Source organism: Panicum hallii, chromosome 4, assembly GCF_002211085.1.
Source record: "Panicum hallii strain FIL2 chromosome 4, PHallii_v3.1, whole genome shotgun sequence".
In the NCBI taxonomy this organism is placed as follows: Eukaryota; Viridiplantae; Streptophyta; class Magnoliopsida; order Poales; family Poaceae; genus Panicum; species Panicum hallii.
Window position 1 is genome coordinate 46412667 of NC_038045.1, and position 16602 is coordinate 46429268.

At 50.4% G+C, this 16602-nt stretch overlaps 3 protein-coding genes and 1 pseudogene across 4 annotated transcripts; 1 reads left to right on the top strand and 3 right to left on the bottom strand.

Annotated features, from left to right (window-relative positions):
* Positions 1 to 5796: 5796 nt before the first annotated feature.
* Positions 5797 to 6895, top strand: LOC112890557 (annotated as a pseudogene).
* Positions 6896 to 7086: 191 nt separating this feature from the next.
* On the bottom strand, positions 7087 to 8309 carry LOC112890930 (protein HEADING DATE 3A-like). The gene is made up of 4 exons (XM_025957815.1): positions 8003 to 8309; positions 7758 to 7819; positions 7588 to 7628; positions 7087 to 7478 (listed from the first exon to the last, which is right to left on the bottom strand). Exons 1-4 carry the CDS (start codon positions 8201 to 8203, stop codon positions 7249 to 7251), a joined length of 534 nt encoding a protein of 177 aa, XP_025813600.1. The 5' UTR covers positions 8204 to 8309; the 3' UTR covers positions 7087 to 7248.
* Positions 8310 to 10449: 2140 nt separating this feature from the next.
* Positions 10450 to 12281, bottom strand: LOC112890184 (protein ALTERED XYLOGLUCAN 4-like). The gene is made up of 2 exons (XM_025957063.1): positions 11816 to 12281; positions 10450 to 11727 (listed from the first exon to the last, which is right to left on the bottom strand). Exons 1-2 carry the CDS (start codon positions 12249 to 12251, stop codon positions 10640 to 10642), a joined length of 1524 nt encoding a protein of 507 aa, XP_025812848.1. The 5' UTR covers positions 12252 to 12281; the 3' UTR covers positions 10450 to 10639.
* Positions 12282 to 12743: 462 nt separating this feature from the next.
* Positions 12744 to 15804, bottom strand: LOC112890272 (protein ALTERED XYLOGLUCAN 4-like). Of its 2 annotated transcripts, none has more exons than XM_025957177.1 (3): positions 15634 to 15804; positions 14510 to 14788; positions 12744 to 14410 (listed from the first exon to the last, which is right to left on the bottom strand). In XM_025957177.1, exons 2-3 carry the CDS (start codon positions 14718 to 14720, stop codon positions 13326 to 13328), a joined length of 1296 nt encoding a protein of 431 aa, XP_025812962.1. In that variant the 5' UTR covers positions 14721 to 14788; positions 15634 to 15804; the 3' UTR covers positions 12744 to 13325. The 2 variants fall into 2 exon arrangements, with proteins under 2 accessions (XP_025812962.1, XP_025812961.1); XM_025957176.1 differs by having other exon boundaries at positions 14510 to 14803.
* Positions 15805 to 16602: the final 798 nt, after the last annotated feature.

The window sequence follows — 16602 nt, forward strand, 5'->3', positions numbered from 1 at the left end:
GTGGTTTGTCACTTTTATGTTTGGATTACACATGATACATTTGTCCAAGATATGGTGAGTCGCCATCTATTCATCTAGCAGGTGGCAAGCATGTCCAGATTAATTACTCCAGCTCAACATAACCAGGTAAAAGGTGCAGAAGGGGCAATTAAAACTAATTGACAAAGGACAAACAGAATATAATATTGACGCTATAAAGCAACCAATGCGCATGAAATTTCAATTTTAGACATAAAAGATGCTACTTGTGATGTCACACTGCAATTTCACCAAGTATAAGGCCATAAGAACAATGGATCAAAACTATAAGGCTCAAAGTTGGTTTAAGATGGAGGTTTTGCAAAAGTATAGTGAGCTGGTGAAGCAAAGTATACCTTTATATTTTGCTACTTCTTCGCCTTCATAAAACACCTTGAATGTTGGGTAGGAATGGATATCCACCTTGGAGCATACTGGTTTGCTGACACCACAGTCGACTTGCCCTATCTCAATTTCATCCTCACCTTCTATAACCTTTCCCAGGTCCTCCCAAAGTGTTCCAAGGTTCTTGCTGCATACGACATACACTTGAAAAATCAGCTTCGTGGAAACAAAAAGGTTATACACGGTATACCAAATCCTATGAGAAGCATGCCTTACCAGTGTTTACACCAGGGGACGCAAAATTGCACAAACCATACCGTGTCCTTCTTCTTGATCTAAACAAGAGAGAATTTCTCAGAATCAATACTCCATTGACCAAAACAAACATGTGGTATGAAAGCAACTCGAATTGTATATGTAACAGTACAGCAGCTCTGCAATAGCACTTTCTGGCCTTTGTCAATATCAATAATTCAATATGAAAGTAGCAACTAATAATAGATTTGAATTCCTGCACTGCCTATAACAGGTAAGAGGTTATGATCCATCCGTTTTATAAGAGAAGTGTCAACTTAACCATTATGCCCGCATGAAAGTGAATTGGCATACAACTGCTAAAGCTCCATGACTAAGCATGCCGACCTGTCTAGTATCGCTAATCCTTGGCCGACGAGCACAGCAAGTAGTGCAGCACAGGCGTGCCCGAGTCTTTAGAGCTATCTCCGACTGGAAGGTAAGGCGGGGAGACAAGAGAGCCCGAGACGAGAAAGGCAGGGAGGGTTACCTTGTCGGAGAAGGTCTCCTCGGTCTCCGAAAGAACGCCCCGACGGAGGCGATTGGCCTCGAGCGCGACGCCCTTGAGCTCCTCCAGGAACGCCTCCACGTCGGCGGCGCCGGACACCTCTGCAGCGACGAAGACCTCCGCGCCCCCTCCGCGCGCCGCGCCTCCGTGCCCCGGCCCTCCGCGCCCCCCTCCACGCGCCGCCCCTGGCCGCCCCCTCCGCGCGCTGGCCCTCCGCGCGCCGCCCCTGGCCGCCCCCTCCGCGCGCCGCCCCTAGGCGCCGGCCCTCCGCGCGCCGCGCCGCCCCCTCCGCGCCCCCTCCGCGCGCCGGCCCTCCGTGCCCCCCTCCGCGCGCCGGCCCTGGCCGCCCCCTCCGCGCCCGCCCTCCGCGCGCCGAGCCCCTGGCCGCCGGCCCCTCCGCACGCTGCGCCCTGGGCAGATCCTCCTCCGCGCGCCTCAGTAGGAGGAGAAGACGAGGGTCTCACGAGAGCTGTGTGTGGGAGTGGGAGGGTATTTCGGTCCAAGAATTTTGACTTCTCACCTCAACCCTCAAACCCTAACAGATTGGCCTAACAGATGTAACGGGAGGGCTATAGAAGGGAATGAAAATAAAAAGGAGGTCATAGAAGGGCGTCTCGGTTTTCCAGGGCCATAGAACGAAGCGTCATTTGCTTCAGGGCCTTCCAGGGAATTTTCCCCAGAATAAATGGGGATATGCTCTCTCTCCCGTGAAAGTTTTCAGACTTCAGTATACAAAGCACAGAACTTCAGATCAGATTCAGTCAGCGCTCGGTTCAGTTGTCATTTCATCTGGTATACTTCTCGTCATCTTTCTAGTTCAGTTTTAGCTAATAGTCTCTAAGATTTCAACCTGCTTAACACTGAAGGACTGCAGGTCTGCAATGTAGATCCTGAAAATTCTAACTTCTAAAGGTAAAACTAGTTCAATATACTAAGCTGAAAGTAATCTATTTGAGTTTTTTATTAGCAATAAATATTAATAATGTTCCTGATCTTGTAAAGTTGCTTAAAGGATCAGGATTCAAGAAGATCAACGGGCTACCAGCAAACTTGCGATGAAGCTGTGCTGCTGTGGAGTGCGGACATGTGGTCACGGCAAATGGCGCGGTCTATTTGAAGTTTTTATCTATAATTAGCAAATAATTTTATCTTTATGAATGTCAAATTCGGATTTATAATATAATTATCGACCTAAAAACTCTGGGATCATGATGTCAGCATTCCTTACCTAGGTTCCAAATCTATCGGAATCACGATCCTCGTTCCATGGCTACATTTCAGGTACGTCATTCCAATTAACCAGGGATTACGATTCCAACCTCAAACCAAACGTTCCGAAGAGGTATACCCTGCTGAGAACCGGGATCTTAAAATTATCGATCCACGTTTCTTGTACCTACGTACCGGAAACTTTTGTGATCATGGAAACAGCCCATAAAAGTGATCCTAATGGATCCTGTTTTGGAACTATCAATCCGGACTGGGTCAATGGATCGAATTCGCTTGAACCTTAGGGTCGAGCGGTTCGACACGCTCCCTTGCATCCTCTGAGCAGCGGCGGCGGCATGGCGCATGGAGACGCCGCTCTCTTCTCCATTAGTCCCTCCTCCTCCATCGACGTCGCCCCAACTTCAACGACCGGCCGGCGGCCATCCAGGCGGACGCGCCACCGCACAGCTGCAGCAGCTCCTCGTCGTGCCCCTCCACTCCTGCAGCTGCCTCATCCCCTGGCGGTAGCCTAAGTTACATCGCTTCTTGGGTGCTTTTCCCAGTCAGCAGATCCTGCTGCTGCGAATTCATATGTAATTAATACTTACGTTCAATTCATTGCGATTGGTTGATTCTTCCTCGATCTGCATTGCTATCTGCTTTGGCTTGCTTCTAATCAATTCATTTCTTAGTCACGGTGCAAAGACTTTATTAACAAATTAATGCTATCAAGATTTTTGAAAAAAATGAAATAGTGTTGTTGCATCACTACACGCTCGTGCATGGTGCTGCCGGCTGCTGGCCACATGCGCACTCAGGCTACCGGCGCAGCTAATTAACTAGCATGTGGGATCGATCCACACGAATCACTGGAGCACCGGATCACAGTATATATTACAAATGGATCAACCGGTGCTCCACGATTCCTCGGCTGGATCGATGGAGCGAGTACGGTTTGCTCCAAGGAGCAACCACTTCTATTTTTAATGGCGGGTGCTGGCATCACAGAACGGGCAAGGATTCGATGGAGTTGATGGAGGTGATTTATTTGAGGTTGGGGAGGAGAAAGAACGTCACGGGGGTGACGATGCCGATCAGCCATTCAATGTAAAGCCAACGATATGATTATTCAAAACATCGATCATTCATGCATGAAGTATATCAGCACTGTTACAAAATGCAGCTAATTATATGCATACATCCCATCAATGACAACTTATCGCACCAAGTAGTACATGCATGACATGCCACCTCATAGCATGCAGTTGTATGCCATCTACACATGTTTGTCTCATATATATATATATATATATATATATATATATATATATATATATATATATATATATATATATATATATATATATAGTCCTATGCATCTCATTGGTAATTAATTATGATGCATGCATGCATGTATAAGCAGTGACTAGCGAGCATTAGCATTACGAGATATAATGAGGCCAGCATGATATGTGTGTGTGTGCATCTATCTATCTATCCGACCGAGCCAAGCACTCCACCACGAATGATTATTAATTATGTGATCTTGTGTGTTTATGTGATCTTGTGCATTACGAGATATGAGCGTACATCACAATTTTCTTACCTATGTCTCTCCTATTTGTTAAATATTCTAACACAATGACCATACAAATACATACTTGCGATCTCCAATAGGACATAGCTAGCCATTGCTTTGCACTACCGGACGCGGCTGATTTGCCGAGTGCCCCGAGCACTCGGCAAAGACGTAAAGGCACTCGGCAAAGGGCTCTCGGGGAAGCCGGGGTCGGCAAAGGATACTTTGCCGAGAGCTTCTCCTCGGGCTCTCGGCAAAATGTTTACCGAGAGCCAAAAGCGGCCCTCGGCAAAGAAAAGTAGCCGTCACGGCGCGCCACCGTGGACGGATCCTTTGCCGAGTGTCGCCGTCAGACTCTCGGCAAAGGACCGCGTCAACGCCCACCCTGGACGCCTTCTTTGCCGAGAGCCCGGTCAATAGCACTCGGCAAAGAGGGCATCCAGAGCTGCGCCGTCCTACCTCTTTGCCGAGAGCCACTGGAGGTAGCACTCGGCAAATATTTTTTTTTATGACCTCACTATTTTCTCTTTGCTTGATTAGAAGGAGAAGTAATGAAAGAACGGATGGAGACAAACACAGGATTATGCAGTAACAATCAGGCCTGAGAGTGCCTGGCGGACTGTCCGCCAGGCACTCTCAGGCCTGATTGTTCCCGCGAAAACTAGTGACGTCAAGAATTAATCCAATGGGGCTCAAACTTTGTAGGCACATTCACTGTAGCCAAGTATATCACAAAGTACACAATGAACAATCAAAGTACATTCAGTCTAGCTAAGTCTCAAATGCAAATAACTCCATCATCTATGCCGAAGGTGGCTAGTTGTTCTGGTTGGTCTGATTTGGAGAAATATACGGATCATTGGAGGCCGCCGACTGATTCTGCAACATATAGATGAAATGTATGAGTGAAACGACAAAATAAACGACATATTGAACATTGCATACTCACTGAAGTAGAAAACGGATCGGTGGGTGGTCTAGGTGGGGTGACGAAGGGAGGTGGCGGAGGTAGACCCGTCGCGGCGCCAAGACTCTGAATGTACGCGAACATGCTCGCCATCCTCTGTCGGTCAGCCTCCCGCTCGGCCTCCATCTCCGCCCTCATCCTTGCCTCCAACTCCATACGTTCTCTCCTCTCTTCTTGCAGCTGAGCCTGCAAAATTTTTACCCCAATATTACAATACTACAAAAGCTAAGTTATGTAATATAATAGATAAAAAACGTATGAACAAGCAACAACCTGGAGTGCCTGGACTTGGCTCGTCGAACTGTCCGGACGAGGTCGGATGCCTGCGCTCGAGCTCGTTTGCCGTGCTTTTATCTGAGATAGAGTCGGAGTAGAAGAGGAGTCGATCGCGCCGTCGCAAATCCAGTACCGTCCATGCTTCTTTCCTCCTCCGACCTTCATGACAATTTCAGCGTCAAGATCCTCCTGGGTCGGATCGTACTCTGGCCCGTGCACCTCCCTCGCCATCGATGTGTACTCATTGAGGCGAGTATAGATGCTCGGGTTGCTGTAGTGTTGGCCGGGGGACCAAAAGCACGCGATGCCCGACTGCCGAGCCTATATCACGTCCACATGGAGATAGAAAAGGATGGGAGATTCTACCGCTCAGCAAAGCTCATCGGTCATCCAAGTCCCGGCTCAGGATGCCCGGTCCTGAAGCTTCGGGGACTCCTATATAAGTAGCCATAAGCTGTGGGACACAACCATCCATGAATACCAACACCAACAAGTAGGCCAAATCGAGCTAGAAATTAAACTTTCAGCCGGTCCCAAACATCCCTGCTGTTGCATTGAGAACAAGAAGTTTCGTTTGCAGGGCTAGCTTAATTAGCTTTTGTTTATTGCTTGACTGCTCCTGCTCTCGACATGGCCGGCAGGGACGCGGACCCGTTGGTTGTTGGCAGGGTTGTGGGCGACGTGCTTGACCCCTTCGTCCGGACCACAAACCTCAGGGTCAGGTACGATGCCAGGACCGTGTCCAACGGCTGCGAGCTCAAGCCGTCCATGGTCGTGCACCAGCCCAGGGTCGAGGTCGGCGGACCGGACATGAGGACGTTCTACACCCTTGTATGTAGGCACACCAGGCTATTTTCTTCTGTATCCTAGCTAGTAGTACAGCACATGGTCGATCAATTTCGTACGTGCATGAACGAATAGGAAACGAAATGATCGACTTTATATATGATAGTATCATAGCATTATTGTGTAATTCAGTTTGTGTTGCCCTCATTCATTTTCGTGCTTCTTCAGGTGATGGTCGACCCGGATGCTCCGAGCCCAAGCAACCCTAACCTTAGGGAGTATTTGCACTGGTAAAACCTGTTACACATTGTCTCACAGTCTGTAGCTGGTGTACATGCTACTAGTGCATGCATGTATGTATATCTTGTGATGATGCTACTATACGTACTGATTGATCCACACTGTCTTGCTTCATGCAGGCTGGTCACTGATATTCCGGGAACCACTGGAACTTGGTTCGGTGAGCCATCAGCTAGCTCTCTCCGTCTTAGGGTGTGTTCGTTTGCCATTAGAGTCCTCTAAAATTTTTAGAGTGCTCCCCCCTCTAAAGAATCGCAGTCTTATTAGAGGCTGAATTAGAGGGCTGTTCGGTGCCGGACCTCTAAAGTTTAGATGTTTCGAGTTTTAGAGGAGTGAAACGAACACACCCTTAATATAATTAAGGTTCTGACAATTGTGTGGATGCGATCGTCATCGTTGATGCATTACATTATTCCTCTGGGCGCATGCAGGGCGAGAGGTGATGTGCTAGGAGCCCCCTCGGCCGGCCATGGGGATCCACCGCTTCGTGCTGGTGCTGTTCCAGCAGCTGGGGCGGCAGACGGTGTACGCCCCCGGGTGGCACTCCACCACGAATGAGCATTACGAGATATCACACACAAGATCACATAAACACATAAGATCACATAATTAATAATCATTCGTGGTGGAGTGCTTGGCTCGGTCGGATAGATAGATAGATGCACACACACACATATCATGAATGCTGGCCTTATTATATCTCGTAATGCTCGCTAGTCACTGCTTATACATGCATGCATGCATCATAATTAATTACCAACGAGATGCATAGGACTATATATATATATATATATAGCCGTTTATTGTACACACCATGTATTGCTAATAACAAGCTAGGTATATAGCCAGTGCTGCTAGCAGCTGGCTAGCCACACACAAGATCACATAATTAATAATCATTCGTGGTGGAGTGCTTGGCTCGGTCGGATAGATAGATAGATGGTGGTGGAGTAGGGTTAATTATATTTAGTGGTACATCCTCCTGCCGCCGGAGCCGGCCTCACGCTGGCAGTTGAAGTAGACGGCGGCGACCGGCGGGCCGAGGTGGTAGAGCTCGGCGAAGTCCCTGGTGCTGAAGTTCTGGCGCCACCCGGGGGCGTACACCGTCTGCCGCCCCAGCTGCTGGAACAGCACCAGCACGAAGCGGTGGATCCCCATGGCCGGCCGAGGGGGCTCGTAGCACATCACCTCTCGCCCTGCATGCGCCCAGAGGAATAATATAATGCATCGACGATGACGATCGCATCCACACAATTGTCAGAACCTTAATTATATTAAGACGGAGAGAGCTAGCTGATGGCTCACCGAACCAAGTTCCAGTGGTTCCCGGAATATCAGTGACCAGCCTGCATGAAGCAAGACAGTGTGGATCAATCAGTACGTATAGTAGCATCATCACAAGATATACATACATGCATGCACTAGTAGCATGTACACCAGCTACAGACTGTGAGACAATGTGTAACAGGTTTTACCAGTGCAAATACTCCCTAAGGTTAGGGTTGCTTGGGCTCGGAGCATCCGGGTCGACCATCACCTGAAGAAGCACGAAAATGAATGAGGGCAACACAAACTGAATTACACAATAATGCTATGATACTATCATATATAAAGTCGATCATTTCGTTTCCTATTCGTTCATGCACGTACGAAATTGATCGACCATGTGCTGTACTACTAGCTAGGATACAGAAGAAAATAGCCTGGTGTGCCTACATACAAGGGTGTAGAACGTCCTCATGTCCGGTCCGCCGACCTCGACCCTGGGCTGGTGCACGACCATGGACGGCTTGAGCTCGCAGCCGTTGGACACGGTCCTGGCATCGTACCTGACCCTGAGGTTTGTGGTCCGGACGAAGGGGTCAAGCACGTCGCCCACAACCCTGCCAACAACCAACGGGTCCGCGTCCCTGCCGGCCATGTCGAGAGCAGGAGCAGTCAAGCAATAAACAAAAGCTAATTAAGCTAGCCCTGCAAACGAAACTTCTTGTTCTCAATGCAACAGCAGGGATGTTTGGGACCGGCTGAAAGTTTAATTTCTAGCTCGAGTTGGCCTACTTGTTGGTGTTGGTATTCATGGATGGTTGTGTCCCACAGCTTATGGCTACTTATATAGGAGTCCCCGAAGCTTCAGGACCGGGCGTCCTGAGCCGGGACTTGGATGACCGATGAGCTTACTGCTGAACGGTAGAATCTCCCATCCTTTTCTATCTCCATGTGGACGTGATAGGCTCGGCAGTCGGGCATCGCGTGCTTTTGATCCACCGGCCAAAGCAATGGCTAGCTATGTCCTATTGGAGATCGCAAGTATGTATTTGTATGGTCATTGTGTTAGAATATTTAACAAATAGGAGAGACATAGGTAAGAAAATTGTGATTATTAGCCTGTGCAGGAGCTTGCACATGATAGACTAGTATATATTTAATTATGATGTACGCTCATATTATTTGTTGCAGGCCTGCTGTGGATCTGTGGTATAAATTATTAAAGCTTCTTTTTATGTCCATGCATGGTGACGATGTGAAAGGCGAACCAGATCTGAACTCTCGATGGTCACAGGAGGATTGGAACTTGGTGCCAAAGGGTCCTCGCTTGTGTGTGGTCGGAAAGAATGAAGAAGACGGCAGTGTCACATCACTTGCCATCAAGCAGAGAGCAAACCGACAAAGCGTACACAGGACGCGCTCCGCAATAGGTTATAAAAGGCCTGCGATCATTATCCCTCAAAAATGGCGAGATCAAACCCCAAGGGCGATGGGCTTGCCGGGTTAATCAGAGATCATATTTACAAGCGGTGATAATGCATGTGCGCTGCACTGTCCCTCTCCCCCGATCGCAGTTATGAGTTATCACAATGACAATGCTACAGTACCATACACGTGTGGATGTGCCCCATATTTTTCTTGATGTGGCTATAATCAAATATTAAGAGAAGAGAATTGACTGACCTCACTTAGAGAGTGTTGTAGAAGATGCGACCCAACTCATTATTTTTTTTAATATTAGTTTCTGAAACCTTTGGGGATCCTATCTGTTTGATAGTGGAGCATCTAATCATCATACATTTATCCGACTTGAAAAGGAAGGTATCATCCATCTTGCTACGACACAAACACAAAGTCAAGTCATTTAAGTGTATTGACATTTTCCTTTTATCGATACATGATGTCTCCACTGGCCAAGTGGCTAGGTTAAAGTGTCAAGGGAATCCAGCCCCTTAACATCTGGCCTTCTCCGTACAAAAATATGCAAAGTCACATCACACACGTCCACAACCTAAAAAGTTCAGAATATAATGTGATCGGCCAAGAGCTGATTTAGGGTGTTTTTGTTTGTGAGCTACTAAGAAACTTAGAGGATGTTTGGTTTCACGGACTAAAGTTTAGTCCCTGTCATATTGAATATTTAGTTACTAATTAGGAGTATTAAATATAGACTAGTTAGTATTAAATATAGACCAGTTACAAAACTAATTGTACGGATGTCTCCACTGGCTAAGTGGCTAGGTTAAAGTGTCAAGGGAATCCATTTTTACATTTACTTTTCATCCTTTTCCCCTTAACATCTGGCCTTCTCCGTACAAAAATATGCAAAGTCACATCACACACGTCCACAACCTAAAAGGTTCAGAATATAATGTGATCCGCCAAGAGCTGACTTAGGGTGTTTTTGTTTGAGAGCTGAGGGTGTTTAGTTTCACAGACTAAAGTTTAATCCCTGTCACATTCAATACTTAGTTACTAATTAGGAGTATTAAACATAGACTAGTTACAAAACTAATTGCACGGATGGAGACTAATTTGCGAGACGAATCTATTAAACCTAATTAGTTCGTGATTTGACAATATGATGCTACAATAAACATGTGCTAATGATGGATTAATTAGACTTAATAGATTCGTCTTGCGAATTAGCCTCCATCTGTATAATTAGTTTTATAATTACCTCATATTTAGTCCTTCTAATTAGCATCCGTAGATTCAATGTACAAGGACTAAACTTTAGTCTCTGGAACCGAACACCCTCTTAGAAAATATTAAAAGCAAGCAAACGAGATAATATCAGGTGTAATCGAGATAATAATTTGCGTAATTGTTATGCAAATTATGAAAAGAATTATTGCGACTCGTCTGTAAAGTAATTGCAATTCCAATATAAACTAAGCATGAAAAAAACTCATATCAAAAGACTTTATAAAACAGTTGATTTTTTCTTACACCATATAGTCATCACCCTCTGAGCAAAAATCTCAGCTTAGATGGGGGCGTAACTTCTGTGAACAATGTTTCGGTAATGCACTACCCTGCCTGTACCCTGAACAAACCAGCACGACGTGCTCCCTTGCGTGGCCCGGCATCACCGCACCAGCGGCGCCGGCGATATCTGGGCGAGCCTCTGGAGCAGCACGTCGTTCCACATGTCGACGGGCCCCGGCAGGCACCAGTGCAGGCAATCGCTGGCGTTCCTCACCCACCGCTTGTCGTAGTGCCCGCCCGGGTGGCCGTCGGCGCGCAGCATCATGGCCTTGGTCACGTCGAGCACCCCGAACCGCCTGCTCCCGGTTGACGCCGCCGCCTCCCTCACCCTCGCCACCTCCTCGATCTGCGCCCTCCTCAGCTCCCACCCGATGCTCCGCGAGCTGACCTCTCCTTCCTCCAGCGGCCGCGTCCGGTTGCAGTAGCCGCCGCTGAACCATGAGCCGTGCTCGAAGTGGTCCGGCGTGTACGTGCGCAGGAACGTGGCGAGGCCGGGCTTGCAGCCCCGGCACCGCGCGATGGCCTCGAGCGCCGCCCTGACGACGCGGCGTACGGCGTAGGTGACGCCGAGGTCCGTGAGGTTGGCCTCGCGGCAGTTGACGCAGCCGACGCGGCGGCCGCCCTCCCAGAGGTAGTTGACGCGGAAGAACCAGTTGCCGCCGGAGATGATGGCGTAGTCCAGCCCCGGCAGGCGGCTGGTCCAGTTGGCGCTGAGCCGGTCGAGGTGGATGTCGAAGGAGGCGGTCGGCTTGCCGCCGGCGTCGAGCACCGGCACGGCGTGCGCGTAGAACTCCGTCCACATCGCCATCAGCGTGAAGTCGTGCGCGGGGAAGTGCCACGTCCGGAACCTGTCGAGCGCGTCGCGGTGCACGTCCGTGGGCGTCTCGGCCTGCGACAGGAGGCAGAGCAGGGACTCCATCTGGTTGCGCGCCAGCGAGTCGCCGATGAAGGCCAGCCGCTTGCCGCGGACGGCGGCGAGGAACCGCTCCGGCGAGAACCGCGGCAGGTCGCACCCGTCGGGCTGCCACCGCCAGAAGAGGTGGCCGGGGTCCTTTCCGTACTTCTGGCAGTTCTTGAAGTCCGGCAGCGTCGGGCACGTCAGGTTCGTGTAGACTGGGCCCTTGGGCTCCCTCACCCATTTCCCTAGCGACATGTCGCACCCCTCCTCAACTTGTACTCCGACGACGCCTACGCACGCAGAAATCAAACGCTTGAACACAAATCTGTCGTAGCTAGAACTATGATCGCAGATAGTGAAATCTGAATTGGAAATTACTTTGATCGCCTGTTCGTTCAGCTGTGCTTGGACTTGCAGCAGTAGCCGTAGGAGCTGATGACGAATCTGCAGACGGCAAGGAGATCTCTTCAGGCGAGCTCCGTTCTCGCGCCACATTGTTCTCGGCAGGGACGACTGGTTCATCGGCTTTTTCCTCCTCTCCTGGCACCGGACGGCCGCTCACGTCAGGATCCCCTACCAATGGCCTCCGCGTGAGCACCACCACCTCTTCGGCTGCCGTCGAGCCGAAGCCTTGCGACGAGTAGAGGACGGAGAAGACGAAGACGGTGGAGAGCACCAGGAGCAGCAGCAGCGAGGACTTGACGTTCCTCCGCACCACGGCGCTCCACTCGCCGCTGCCGCTGCTGTGCAGCAGCCTCGGACTCGCGGTGGTAGTGCCGGGCGAGGAAGGGGAGGTAGGAGGAAGCGGCGCCATGCTGGTCTGGTCAGTTTTGTTTGAAGGATGTGTGGGAGTCTCTGCCTCGGCTATATTGGCCGTTTCAGTTGTTGCAGGAACATTTGGTCACTTCTGGTAAGCCGAACTCTCAGGAGTTTGGTGTGGCAGCCTTGCCAAGTAGCTCACCAAACTGCACACCTGGCCAGTTTCCAGTCAGTACTACTTGTTGCTCTGCACGCAGTTAACCTTTGTTGATGCTTCTGAATTGTTGGACTTTTGGTACATGAAACTTGTCACAATTTGAGTCCGAAGTAATGTGTCACGTTGAAGCGGTGGCTTCATCAGCTGACGATTTGAAAAGCTTAAGAACCCACTGCAGAGCGAGAGACGACGCTCTGAAAAGAGGTTGGGGTGGAAGGGGTTTGGTCGTTTTGATGGTTGAGGTCGGTTGGCCTACGCGCGGAGATTCAGACGGCAGGTGTGGGTCACAGGGCTGTGTGGACTCGATGGCCTCATGGGCAAAGGTCTCACCTGTCAGATTATCTATTGCATGTACGGGGAAATGGTTCACCTAACTAGTACAAGAAGATTTGCTAAACCATGCTTGTGACAAAGCATGAGCTAGCAAAAAATAGTTCGAGCACGAACATGGTTACATAGAGGAGCAAGTTCAACTGCAGCAGAGCAGATAATGTAGAAAGCAGCCAAACAGGACGTGAAACGCACATGAAAAGTTGCAGGGCTGCAATGGGCAGAAACGACCCAACTAGTACCCGTGTGAACTCTCAGAAGGCCCAGCGCAGATCATTGATAGACCGGGCAGGCTCAATTGAAACCTGCCGCGCAGCATCACGCCAAACACGCGCCGAATTCTACATAGATATGGTTCACCAATTTTTCACTCCCATCTGGTTAGGGAAGGGCAAGAAGACGAGGTGGTAAGAGGACGTCGTGCGCGCCTCTCGGGCCGGACGGACAGCCTCGTTGACGCCTTTAACCTTTCGCCTGCCACGAGTAATATTGAACTTGAGCATTGACCAAAATGTCAAACAATGCATGTGTGGACAAACTACACTGCAATGTCTTTTCTCAGCCAAGATCCATTCATTCGGATCAGCCGCCGGCGACGATCATCTTGGCCAGTATGTCGTTGAACGTGTCGACGAGCCCCGGCGCGCACCAGTGCAGGCAGTCGTTGGCGACGGTCTCCGGCACCGGGCGCCGGTCGTACGCGTGCGCGAAGAGGTAGGGGCCGGGATGCCCGTCGGGCCGCAGGGTCGCCAGCCTCGTCACGTCCAGCGCCTCGAACCGCACCCCGCGCCGCCGCCGCCCCGCCGCGGCCGCGGCCGCCGCCACCTCCTCCAGGACCACCTTCCTCATCTCGGCGTCCGCGGCCGCCACCTCCGCCTCCACGGCCTCGTACGGCTTCGTGAGCGAGCACGCGTCGCGGTGGTTCCAGCTGCGCCCGGGGTCGAAGTGCCCCGGCGCGATGGTGGCCACCGCCACGAGCTTGTCGCCGGTCGAGTTGGCGCTGATGTACTCCAGCGTCCTCCGGAGCACCTTGCGGTACGGGCCGAGGTAGCCGATGTCGGTCTTGTTGAGGTCCGGGCGGGAGTACACGCCGACGACCTCCCCGTCCTCGTAGTACATGGCCGGCCGCGGGAACCAGTGCCCCGCCGAGACCACCACGACGTCCATGGCGTCGGCGTCCGCGGTCCACGGCTCGGTGAGCGCGTCGAGGACCACCGCCTCCTGCGTCATGGCGTAGTCCTCCGAGTGGCCCTCGGCGCGCACCAGCAGCGGCGACCAGTAGGTGGAGACGCTGACGCCATGGGGCGCCGGGAAGACCCACCGCCAGAACTTGCGCCCGAGGCGCTCCTCGTACCGGTGCGCCGTCTCCGGCCGCGCCACCGTGGAGAGGTAGCAGACGAGGGCCTCCGCCTGGTTCCGCGCCGTGGAGTCGCCGACGAAGGCCAGGCGCTTGCCCTGGACCAGCCGGAGGAACCCCGCCGGGTCGAGCGCCGTGAGGTTGCAGCCCGCCGGCTGCCAGCGCCAGTGCAGGTAGCCCTTGTCCGGCTTGCCGTTGACGACGCATTTCTCCGTGCTCTTCATGTCGCAGTTCTCGCTGTCGTACCGCGGGCCGGTGACGCTGTCGTCCCACACCCACTTCCCGTTGCTGTAGTCACACTGCAACCATGCTGGGAACGACGATCATGAATGCAATTGCAGGTTAGCCTTCTGAAATGATCGACATGTAGAAAGACAAGAACACGTTCTAAATGAGAAAGAATAATTACCTAGAGGAGGTGGGAGAGAGGTGTTCTTGGTTGCTCGTTGTGTTTTGAATTGGTCGAACAGATCGGCGTAGGGCGCGAAAGAAGATGGGGAGGAGTAGAAGATGAAGTAGATGAGAGACAAGGTGAAGAGAGCAAACAAGGAACAACTAAGGAGCTTTCTGGGGTGGGAACAAAGGCCGTGATCTGCTAGTTCCTGTGTGTTTTCTCCCATGTCTGATGCTGCTGCTGCAACCAACCTTCTTGATGATATATAATGGGATTGGTATATGTAGTTATGTACTGCATCGAAGTGTACTGTAGTATGTAAGTGCAAGATTTGGGTCAGTAATGGACAGACTGCTATTGTGCAGTAGATTCAAGCCGTTGAACTGCAAATAATCATCAGCTGGTGGCAAAACTCCAGCCAACGACAAGGCTTTTTTATTCATGTCGCCGGTTAGGCGTGCGGCGTAACTGGCGCACAACGGCAGAGGTAGAGAAGTTGGGGTCACGTTGCTTTAAAAAAAGAAAAAAGAAGTTTGGGCCAGTTGTGTCCTCAATTCATCGCTCGGCGGTAAAGTCAATAGTATAGACCTCGATCCAAAAAAAACAAACAATATAGACCTAGTGTAGTGTGCCATAAGTCTTCTTTGAAATTGAAAAAGAAAAGAAAAGGGTACATCGAAGAAATGAGACTAGTTTTTTTATTTGGACATTATTGCAAGTGAGATTAGAGACGGGAATTAGTATATGGAAATTTGCATGAGTTTGCTTTTTTGTCTTAAATTTCTCGTTCAATATGTGTTGTGAACTAAGAGAAAGATATCTTCCACTGTTTAATTAGGGTTGAAAAAGCGTAACTTGTTAAATCGTAATGAATCATGGATACGCACTCATCTTCCACTACAGAACAATTCTACCCAATTCTTGCCACTCCTATCTCATGCCCACAAAGAACGTAAGGAAGCATGGGAATTTGAAGACACTACAATTCTTGCCACTCCTATCTCATACCCAATTCTAACAAATCAGCCATTTCAATCAGCCAATCTGCGATTCCGTCACACATATAGGTTTAGTGACTACTGGCGGCGATCACGATTCACGAGTAGGGTCTAGAAGAGGTGGGGCTGGGGCACGCTGACCTGTAGTCTGCCGCGCGAAGCTCCGGCGGCGGTGGCGTCGCTGATGTCCCTCTTTTCCAGGCTGCGGTTGTACGGTGTGGCGGAGGTGCAGTCCTTGCGGTGCGGTGGTGGGGCTGCCCCGGCGAGGTCCGCCTGGGCTGCGAAGAGGAAGGGGTTGCGAGACGTGGTGATCGTGAGCGAGCGCGAGGGCAGGCATGGCTGCATGCCCGCATGGGACACATGATGTGTGAATCTGGCTCTGTCCTCCAACTATGGTTTTAAATGGTTAAATCGAAACGTTTAGTGGCAGGACTGACGTTACGCCGTTTAGCGGGCTATAGCTGTTAGGGATATACGCCGTTTAGCGGGCTATAGCTGTTAAGGATAGATCCTCTGGGTACCGCAAGGAAGCTACCCGTGAGAAAAAAGAAATCTTATTTGTACCAGGATTCCACCGTAATCCTATTAGCACTTATACCTTATAATCTTATTAGAACTCCTATCTTATAATTCTACTAGGAACCCCATCTCCTGGGATATATAAAGGAGGGTAGGGATACCTAGATAGGTAGAGAGAACCAACAGAGAGCAGCCAACAGGCAACTCAACACCCAAGCGCAGGGTGCAATATACAACACCCCAAAACAGGACGTAGGGTATTACGCTACTCTAGCGGCCCGAACCTGTCTAAATTTGTGTCTTGTGTCCTTGTGTTCATCCAAAGTTCCAGATCCGGCGATCCCTCACCAAATAACCACCTACTTTAGGTTATCCCTAGATAGACCGACGGTAAAAATACCGACAATAGCCGATATTTAGCGGACTATAATCGGCTTTAGCAGGCTAAATAACATAGCGGCTGCCCTTTCTAGCAGCTATAGCCGATTTTAGCGGCAAATATAGCCGGCTATTTAAAACCTTGCCTCCAACAGAGTCGGATGGCAAAATCGTCTTGTTGTCGGCCGCAAATGACGGAGGGGTGTAAGTAAT